At 38.1% G+C, this 10,797-nt stretch overlaps 1 protein-coding gene across 2 annotated transcripts in view; it reads left to right on the top strand.

The window, feature by feature from the left end:
- adgrd2 (adhesion G protein-coupled receptor D2) overlaps positions 1–10,791 on the top strand; it is a 65,493-nt gene extending 54,702 nt beyond the window's left edge. For both annotated transcript variants that reach the window (XM_020599242.1, XM_020599241.1), the window contains exons 23-25: positions 3,406–3,464; positions 3,555–3,585; positions 5,756–10,791. In XM_020599242.1, coding sequence (XP_020454898.1) covers positions 3,406–3,464; positions 3,555–3,585; positions 5,756–5,763 — 98 coding nt within the window. In that variant the 3' untranslated portion in view covers positions 5,764–10,791. The remainder of the gene's footprint in view (positions 1–3,405; positions 3,465–3,554; positions 3,586–5,755) is intronic.
- The last annotated feature ends 6 nt before the right edge of the window (positions 10,792–10,797 follow it).

The raw sequence follows: 10,797 nt of genomic DNA, 5'->3' as shown, positions 1-10,797 counted from the left end.
GTGTACAGAAACATCTGTGCCGAGTACAGGCTGGAAGTCCCAAAGTCAAAATGGGATACACCTCCAAAGGTGGTTGAGAATGACCAAGATAAGACCCGGTGGGACTTCCAGATACAAACTGGTAATGGCCAACCAACTGGACATAGTAGCAATCCCAAGCGATATTGCAACATCAGGAAGAAGGAACACGAGAAGCTTGAGAAATACCAAGGGCTGAAAGAAGAGCTAGAAAAGATGTGGAAGATGAAGGTACAAGTGGTCCCCGTGGTAATAGGAACATTGGGGGCTGTGACCCCCAAACTGGGAGACTGGCTCCAACAGATCCCAGGAATAACATCTGAGATCTCTGTCCAGACGAGTGCAGTGCTAGGAACAACTAAGATACTGCACAGGACCTTCAAGCTCCCAGACCTCTGGTAGAGGACCCGAGCTTGAAGGAAGGAATAAGACTGCTCTAAAGTGGGGGGCGAGTGGGGAATTTTTTTATATATACAGTATATATGTGTGTATGAGTGCATGTATATATATATATATCTCTTATACACAAAGTATCAATGTGTCATTTTTAATTTTCACTAATTTCATATAAATAATTTAACATTTTTGGGTATTATGTAATTAGAATTTACTGCTTGAAATTTTATTGAAATAGAATAATTTTTGGGTAATTATCATGTAATTAGTGACCTGTAATTTAATTCATTTCTAATTTATTTGTATATCATCAAAGTAAGGTCTATACCTTACTCTTATTACTATAGAGGAAAACCCAACAAAATCCCCCTTGACCAAGAACTTGGCAACAGCAGGGAGAAAAAACTCCCTTTAACGGAAGAAACCTCCGACAAACCCTAGGTCTTGGTGGGCGGCCTTCTGCTTTGACCAGTTGGGGTGAGTGGATAGAGGAGAGAGAAAAGAAAAAATGAAAGGCAACAAGATAATAAACAACAATCAAACACTGGTCAGCTTGATGTGGCCGGTGCCTGTTCATCAGAAACGTAGAGCTTCAGAGCCAGGGCTCCCTACAGGAAGGTACCGGGAGAGAGAGAGAGGACACACTACAGGAGAGAGGAGGCATGCAGCTAATGGCATGTACTAGTGGCATATAGATGCATGGTGGGAGGGGGGCTCAGAGCATCATGGGGGCCCCCCATAGCCTAGGCCTATGGCATCAAGTCTTAAGTCTAATCTTACAGGTGTGCGTGTCCGCCTCTCGAACTGAGACTGGGAGTTGGTTCCACAGGAGAGGAGCTTGATAGCTAAAGGCTCTGCCTCCCATTCTACTTCTGTGGAATCTAGGAACGACAAGTAGACACTGCACTTTGAAAGCAAAGTGCTCTGTTAGGATGATAAGGCTCTATGAGGTCTTTAAGATATGATAAAGCCTTGTCATTAAGAGCTTTGTATGTTAGTAGAAGGATTTTAAATTCTGGATTTTGCAGGGAGCCAGTGGAGAGAAGCTAATATGGGAGAGATATGATCTCTCTTGCTAGTTCCTGTCAGTATTCTGGCTGCAGCATTTTGGATTAACTGGAGGCTTTTTATGGAATTATTGGGACATCATGATAGTAAAGAGTTACAGTAGTCCAGCCTGGAAGTAACAAATGTATGGACCAGTTTTTATGTTTTTAAGATATGCTTGAAGTTTGACCAAATCATCTGATTCATCTGGGATCATAGAAAAATATAACTGAATATCATCTGCATAGCAATGGAAATTTATGTTGTGCTTCCTGATAATATTGCCTAAAGGGATCATGTATAAAATGAAAAGAATTGGACCTAACACAGAGCCCTGTGGAAAGCCGTGACTAACTTCAATTTGTGTGGAAGATTCATCATTAACATGAACAAATTGAAATCTTTCTGATAAGTAAGATTTCAACCAACTTAGTGCAGTTACATTTTCAAGTCTTTGTAAAATGCTGTGGTGTCAAATGGTGTCAAAAGCAGCACTGAGATCTAGGAGGACAAGTATGGAGACAAGTCCTTTATCTGAGGCTAGGAGGAGATTGTTGGTGACTTTCACCAATGCAGTTTCTGTCCTATGATGTACTCCAAATCCTGACTGAAAATCCTCAAACAAATCATTCTTGTTCAAATGGTCACATAAGTGTTTTGCAACAGCTTATTCAAATGAGATCTTACAAATGATTCTAAAGTCATTGTACTTGATGGCACAATTGTGAGAGTTGAGGGAATGATTTGATTAATTTACTAGGCTAACATAATTTTTAATAATATATTTTGGTTAACTATTAGTGATTAAAGAAGAAAATGAATCAGTTTGAATAGATATAAAAAGTTATACAAATGCCAGTCTATACAGATGGGTTTTTAAAAGCTTTTGAAATCATTTTGTTCGGAATCAGAATAAAGAGGGTTTTGGTTTGTTTTTTTAAGATCTGAAATAGCCACTATTACTTAGCCAAGACTAGCTGTATGTAAGAAGACTTCCATGTCAGCTGTAGATGGGCAAGTATTACATTGTTCTGCCAAGTAATGACTTGCTCTAATCTAACTGAGAGGAATTGAAAGTGTGAATAAATTGTTCTTCTGTGTTTTTTTTGGGACCAATGTCGTAACTTATTTTCGCACCCCGTAGTAATCATTGAACTTTTAACTTTCATTTGCTTTCCCCATACAAGAGACAGTTTTTATAAATCTGAGTGCAAACAGGGTGAGTTATCAGGCTATGTTCATGACCTCTCTGCTCACATTCCCTCAGTTCAGCATCACCATGTGACCAGAAACAATGACTTATGGTAGTTGTAGTTCTCAGTGCTTAAATCAGATCTTGATAACTCATAAAGCAGTGAGCATTGTTAAAGCTACATCCATTCATTTCTTTTGTGTTTTTCCCCCACATTTTTGTTCTAATTGCTTTGATGTTAATAATAAATTTAAACCTCACTAAAAAAATTAGGATCTTCTTCATATTATAAGTCAATGAGGATAAATGATGGCCTTCACTAATGCTGTAAACCAGCACCTGCACCTTCACTGCTCTTTGTGACTGAACTAAGTGAATGATGAGTAGTGTGGGTAGATATCTGTCAATGCCATTTCCCTTCATTTCTTATGTTGCTTTATCCCATAAGCAGCAATCTGTCCTGCAGACACAAGGCTGGTGATGAAATGACACTGATTGTTCATAAACAGCAGGGCAAACAAAGGCAATGTGCATCCAGAAAGAACCCAAAGATTTTATATTGAGAATTCCTTTGTCAATCACATTGTTTGCATTTTTGTTTCTCTCTGTGTGTTTTATAAAGCTTTCTTTGTGTTGTGATTTGTGTTGCTTGTATAGCTTTGTCTCATGTTTTGGCCTTGCATAAACAAATATGTTGATCCTGAAAGAAGAATGCAACTGTAAATACAAATAGGTGTGTATCTGTCTTTCAGAGAGTTTCAGAAAGGAGAGCTTTGTGAGTTTCTCTATAAAACCAGTACAAGGAAACCAAGTAAGTAACATACATGTATTGTCAGTGCACAGTGTGTTGTCATATAGAATACTGAGTAAATGTTGTGTATGTTTCTTTTAATTTTAACAGGTGGTCCAGTTGACTGGGTTCAGACCATCAGGTACAATGCTAATGCCACTTGATACTAGTCTTGAATAAAAATATTCAGGGAATGCTAGAAACATATGGAAAAAAATACAAAGAACTAAAAACCTTATTATACCAAACATAATGAGAGCCATAAACCATAAATTGACTGCAGATGGCATTGTTAACAGCAGGGAATGCAGTTATTATACTTTCAGCAGCTAAAGCAAAATGTATGAAATGTGTCTCATAATGCAAAAAGGTAACAGTGATGAGGTGTGATTGTATTGTAGTTCAGTGTTTGTTCTGGTCTGCTGTGGTGATTGACATGTAAAGGAAACAGTATCAACAGAAGTGCTCCTGCACATACCTCTTTCACTGTTGATATGCTGGAAAAATGAAGAGCAAGGCCTTAATTTCAAATACAGGAGGTATTTAATGTAGTTGACATGTAGATGACATAATAGGAAGTAGCCTTGTTGCCCATGTTGTCTGGTAACTGGGCCTGGCCAAACCCTCAAAACCTGGAGCCTGGAGCCAAGGCTGAGCTCCTGACCTGATGCTAGTGGATGCTGGAAAACTATGAGAAAAGACTTCAAACAAATGTTGCTGCATTTGTTCAGTTCAGTTTGCTTGTGTTGAAAGCTGTCAATCAAATCCAGGTGTGGACTAAATCAGATCAGAATCAGCTTTACTGGCCAGGTGTGTCAGACACACGAGGAATTTGACTCTGGTACATCGGCTCCCAATGTGTATGTACATATCCCCATGCAAGGGGCAAGTAAACAGTAAACCAGCATAAGGCTGTGTAATATAACAAAATAAACCGTATTAACAAGCAACAAACAATGCAAAATTAGCAGTATAAGGGGGGTGTCCCTGTGACTTTTAGGACACAGGCCATGAACCACAGTGTCTCATTTTCCAGCTGGAGACCTTTGCTGCTTCCCTTTTTATTTTTTGTATTATTACAGTCTAGTGCCTAAAAATAAAAATAAAACAATTAAAAATCCAAGGATTTTGTGACTTCATAACTTCAAAAGCTAAATGGAACATACATTGACAGACTATGACACCTGCCTAGGAGGCAGTCCTAAAAGTGATCTCAATAGTTTGTTTATACACGATCAAGAGGGGTGAAGAGCTTGACTATGGGTCTGTCTATTTTGACAAATCCTCCTTAAAAACTAAATGGACCACAGAGGCCACTCAGGAACGATCTCCCCTGTAACTGGCCCTGAAGTGAGGAGGTGTGACAGACTGAGCAGGCCGCACTGACCTCTCAATGCTGATATGTGATACAGCTTTGATAGCAAATAAGCCTATCATTAAATTGATTCACGTTCTGCAATGGGCTCAGTCAACGTCATCACCTATACATTTTTGACTTACTGGTCATTGTTAGCAATCGCTATTTTTCCACTTTCTAACTCTGCACACACATGAAGTATTTTGAAAGAGAATTGGAGGCATATGATAAGAGGATAAATAAGGATTTTTATTTATAGTCACTGAAATGACTGAATGACATGACTTTCTCTTGTGCTTTTATGCTTTTCATTTTTCAAGGGAAACAGGAGAAAACACAGAATACATTTAATGTTTTTCTGTAACAAAGGGTAAATAAAGTATTTGTAGAAAACATCGCCTGTCAGTCACTTCAGTCTAAACAATATAAGCCTCCTAAAACCTGACCAAATTGTCTCCATTTACTTGCACAGTGTGCAGCATTAGGCCTGTGTGAAAACTGCCCCACTTGTCTTTTGTTGGTTTGAATGTGCAGGCAAACACAACAGATGGTCCCCATATTTCCAGAGGGTTAAGTCACTGTCAATGGTTAAAAAAAAAAAAAACATGCCTGGCAATAGGGAGAAGGAAGTTTGTAATAGATTCATTAAATACTTCGCCGTCTGTGAGGAACGCCTGTTGGATAGTGTTTTGAGTGCCGCTTGGTGTTCATTGTTGACTTCCGAGACAAAGAAGAAGTTCCTTCCCTTAATCAGGAATGTACAACGCTGGCTATTCACGCCATCAGCCATTAACCACTCCAACACCTGCTCTCTCTCACTCTGCCTTTCATTTCCCACCTTTCTTGCTTTCTCTTTTGTACACAAACACACTAGCTACTCCTGTAATGCAAAAACATTAAACATCAGATTGAGCTGGGAGTTGTAGCTAATGCCTTTCACTTTATTTCACTGCAGGTTGTTGAACAGCAAATGGAGTGGATCCTGATACTTGACCGGACACACACACATGCACAGATCCCACCTGAAGAAGTGCGCTGCCAACACCGCGAAGGAGAGTGCGGAAAAATTAAAGCATGAAGGAAAGATGAAGACATGAGCTCCACCTTTCTTCGCTGTACTGTTCTCTGATCAAATACTCCTCAATTACTCAGCTGTTTAACACAAAACAATTTTTGTGTTATTTATCACCAACAAAATCACAAATGGGCAGGTTTTAGGTGATGTAACTGACTCTGGCAACCATCTTGGAGGTCCTCAGCTTTGGAACAAATAGACTAGTGAATAGTTTTCACCATGTCCACACAATAATATCTGTTTTGTGTAAAAGAAACTGTAATTGCCTGATAGTGTGAGCAAGTGAACTGATGTTAGCTCATTGTTTTGGAAGCTAAAGCTAAAGACAAGACAGTTTATTGTGCAACAACAACCTTAAAGAGTCCGTTTAGAGCACAATGGAATACTTTTTGTGCTTTTGTCATCAGAAGATGGTGTTTGAAAAAATGAACACGTTTCAGAAACGGTGTCCCGTTTAGTTGGCAGACCTCACTGTGAACAGATTTGATTGTACAAAAAAAAGTAGAAAGATTTCCATGAATGTCCTGCGGAATCAGGGCATTGAATCTGAAAAAAATGTGTCACTGTTGTTTTCAGTGCAAAAACAATTCCGCTCACCTTTGTTTGTCCTGAGGTGGAGGCACAAATCTCAGCCACAATTATCTGAAAAGTTTAAAGCAAAACTATTGTATCTGCATGATTTGTGTTTTTAAGCAGCTATAACCCTTTGTACTCACACTATTACAAGCTTGCCTGCACCCACAAAGCAGCTACATCTCACCCACAGTTTTGTAGTGAGTAGCCTTGGATTTAATTTCCATAAAATTACAGCCATTAAAAATTACCACATCAGTATGTACATGTGACAAATTTTAATACTGGGATTCATTCTTGTTCTTCTGTCCTCATCTTAAGTGTAAATAGCTCTGCAATTTCAATATTTAATTCAAACATAAAAGAAAGAACTAAGGCCTGTCATCCTTGACATGTTTTCTTATAGTTACCGTACACTCTCAGCATGGGTCACCACATTTAATAATGCTGTGTTTACAGTCTTGCTGTTGTAAATAGATGATTACACAATGCATTAGATTAAACTGTATCCTTAACATCCCAGAGATATTCTGAAGATTTGAGAAACAGGAGGCACATGTTGGCCTCACTCTCAAACCTTCTGTATCTGCAGTATCTAGGCTCAAACTACTGTTGGCATTAGACACTGCCAGGCTGGTAATCTTAGTTCTCCCTTACTCTGCAGCTGCCATTTTAACTCTCCCCTCTCAGCTGGAAGCACAGTAAGCTGAAGGCTCTAACTGTTCCAACAACAACAGAATGTCTGTGAATTACACCAGAGGTCTGCGAGCCTCTGCAGGGCCTGTAGATAACCTGACCTGCCAGGAATCCTGTTGTAGCTGCTGATGTATATCTCTAAAAAACATAATTACAAGTCCTGATGTTGGCTACTGTTCTCCAAACACCGGCTACAGTCTCAGTTTGATTTGTTTTGTTTCTATAACTGATGTTTAATGTTATATATAGCTGATAATACTGATGTGGATGGCGACAAGGCTAAACAACAGCCACACTATGACTGCTGTATTGAAACTTGTACCTACAGTATCTGTTAATTGTTATGCAATAATATCCAGCACACCAAGAGGAGATTTACTTCATTAAATTTTATTGGTTTAATGCCATTACAATAAAATATATTCAAAGAAAAACAAAAATGTTTTGGTCACTTTCTCTTTTCGGGAGAAAAATGCTGCGGTTTAAGACGGGACAGACTGTCAACTCACAGGAAGGAAAAAGTGAACTGAGAGAGCAAAAACAAAGGCAATATCAAGAGTATCAGTTCCACAACAGTAGCGATTTGACCTCAACATAAAGCAGAGAAGTTTTTTGGTGTTGAAATGTATCTTCAGCAGATATTCACTTCACAACATAAATATACTGTACAGACTAATAACAGCCACCTCAGCTGGTGTGTGTGTGTGTGTAGTGTGTTTTCAGGCAGACATAAAGTTAAGGCAGGCAGAGTGATTGTCTACGATAACTTGACATGGTGGACTCTGCCATGACAATGGACAAACAAGGGATGCTTTTTAAATCTGCACTGTGAGAACATTTAACTCCACAATGGCACAAGCACTGCTTTACTTGTGTCTTCGTCAGTTGGTCCAGGGGACAGTGAGTTACATTGTCCATTTCGCTTACAGTAATGTGCTTTTTAAAAGGGCTTTAATACATCTGGGATTCAACGCAGTAAGTGCCACAGATAAATGATGACTGCTACAAATACAAGGTGCAGTATTTTAGACCCATGTAGTTAATGACTATGGCCTGGAATGTGATCCACTGGTGTCTGCTGAGACATGTTGTTTGAAATGTATACAATATGCAGCAATATGTCACTGGAGAGTTTCTCATTACCCAGACAAGAACAATATTCTGAATAAAATTATAAGGAACATAAATATGGGAAAAATCCTACTAATAATAATTGTGTGTATTAAATACTGTCTCTCCTGGGCTCAGGCTTACAGCACCTATCTCTTATTTTTTTATGTGATTCAAATAGCTCATGCTGTGCTTACTGTTACAGCTGCTAGTGACCTTTGAGAGGTGATCAACCAATCAGAGCTCTTCAACAGGTTCACAGTTTGAAACACTGTCTTCCTACAAAGCTAATTACTTAAAAACAGCAACAGAAAAATGGCCACACAAATGGCAACAAGTGTGGATGAGACTGCCTCAGCAGCACAGGCTGTTGTTAGTCAGCTTACGTGATCGGCACATTTTTAGTTACTGCTCCCAGCAGACCCTGCTGCAGCTTCAGTGCCAAATAAAAATAATGGATGTGTGACTCTTTACTAAGAGTTAAACAATCAGATCAATTTCCTCTTCCAAACATGATTTCTGTTTACCAGTAAAAATTGTTTATATACTGTTCTGCATATTTGCAACAGCAAATACATTTGAAAGGTTTGAAAGGTATCTCCATAATAGAGTCATTTAAAAATAAATGTATTAGCTAAATCACAAAATATTCATATTAAACCTATATATATATATATATCAAACCTGTCTTGGTGTGTGTGTGTTTGTTTTCCTACAATATTTGGTTGTGGTGACTAGAATAGGGTTAATGGCTTTATAGTTCTGTGGTTCCGTTTACAGCACTTGGCCACATATAGGAAAGATCTTGGACTTGGTAGAATACTGATAAATGTTTTACTAGCCTAAAGCTAACCACACAGGACTCGATACAAGACCTCTGGTTTCTCCTGCTAATGTCCTGTGTTTTGTCTGAACCCCATTATTTGGAGATAAATTCAGTCTCATTAACAGACTGACATACATGGTCCTACAATGCCAAAAGTGAAGTTGAAAATAGACCCTAAGAAATGCATGGTTTCCTCCTCTTTGAGCACCCGATTAACACTACAGTGTCCATCTTTTTTAGGAATTTACTGTGCCTTTTTAAAAATGAAATGAGATATTAATGACTGCTTTGTAATGATCTACGTCTTCAATAGAAATCGATAAACTTGGGGCTGAGAACTACATAAAGTGTAAAAGATGGACTAACTGTTGGTTTTGGTCTTTTCATGGGCTTTGTTACAGACTTTTGAACATTATTTAAAAAAAGGGTATATTTGGAAAATGTAATCATTTTCATTATGCACACTAAAAATATTGCTGCTGCTTCAGTGCAAAACATCTCTGTATCAGCCTTCATAAGCTCAGATAAGTCAAACTCTGTCTTTGTGTTGAAAAGTGACACAACTGTGACCATGGCACATCCATGTTTTGAGGGTTTCGTGCTTTCTTATTACACTGACCATAAATAAATTAAAATACACAAAGAAACTTGAAACCAGATGTCCCCAGATGTACAGTATCTTTCCCTCTCTGTATCAGCCGTCTTTTTCCTTCTGCTCCCAGCTCCTCTCTGCCACAAAGCATGTTACAGCTGTGCAGCTTTTCCCTCTTTCTTATGTGCTTTTTTATTCATTTCTTTGTTTTTGTGGCTCTCTCTTTTCTCTCTCTCTCTCTTTCTCTTGGTAAGAGTGGAATGGGCAGCAGTACAATTCAGTTGAACAATAACTGAATAAGAATATATCAATATATTAACATCTAAATAGATTAAAACAAAACTATACTGAACTTAGAGCTTTCATATTTTTTGAAAGGTTGGTGACTACAAGAACAAGTGGATGATAATAATAATAATAATAATGTTGCTGATCTTGGAATCATAGAGTTGCATTGACATTGGATCAAAATAACTCATTAAGAGAACATTTTGATTTTTAAAAAGAGGCTATAAATCCATCTTTAAAGATGCATATTAACTCAGGCAGCAAGCGTCAAACAGATGTTTCCATGCAAACAGTCCCAACTTGTCATGCGATAGTTCAACATCAGCCCACCCAGCACCATATTTTATAACAAAATTCCTATCAAAGTGGCGTTGCAGTGATAGCAGAAAGATATTTAGGTGTGAATGTCACAAAATGATGCAAGCAGTAAGTATGGAAAGCCATCTCAACATTCATCTTGTTTGTTGGGCAGCAGGGTTATTACTGTACTCTAAAAGGAAAAATAACGTGAAAAAGATTAGTTCTGAAACATTTCTATAAACTGAAATAAAATAATTTATCTGAAGAAAATAAAAAATAAGCAAAACTAATAACAGCCACTAAAGAATTAAAATCAAATAAGATACAGCAAGAAATAAATGTCATTATTCTTTTGTACAGCATTTCAAAATTCTGTGTAGCTGTAGCCTGTAAGGTTTAGATGGGACTATGTCAGATTTCATAGTAAAAGTGGTACAAGTAAATGCAGTTGTTTCAGGTAACAGCATCTATGGCGTAGAAAGGGGAAAAACCCAACAAATGGTAAAGTTTTCGTCAAAGTTACCAGTGACAGGAGCA

The sequence above is a fragment of the Monopterus albus genome, unplaced genomic scaffold (genome assembly GCF_001952655.1).
Source record: "Monopterus albus unplaced genomic scaffold, M_albus_1.0 scaffold40.1, whole genome shotgun sequence".
NCBI classification, from domain to species: domain Eukaryota; kingdom Metazoa; phylum Chordata; class Actinopteri; order Synbranchiformes; family Synbranchidae; genus Monopterus; species Monopterus albus.
This window is presented reverse-complemented; position numbering and strand designations above follow the sequence as displayed.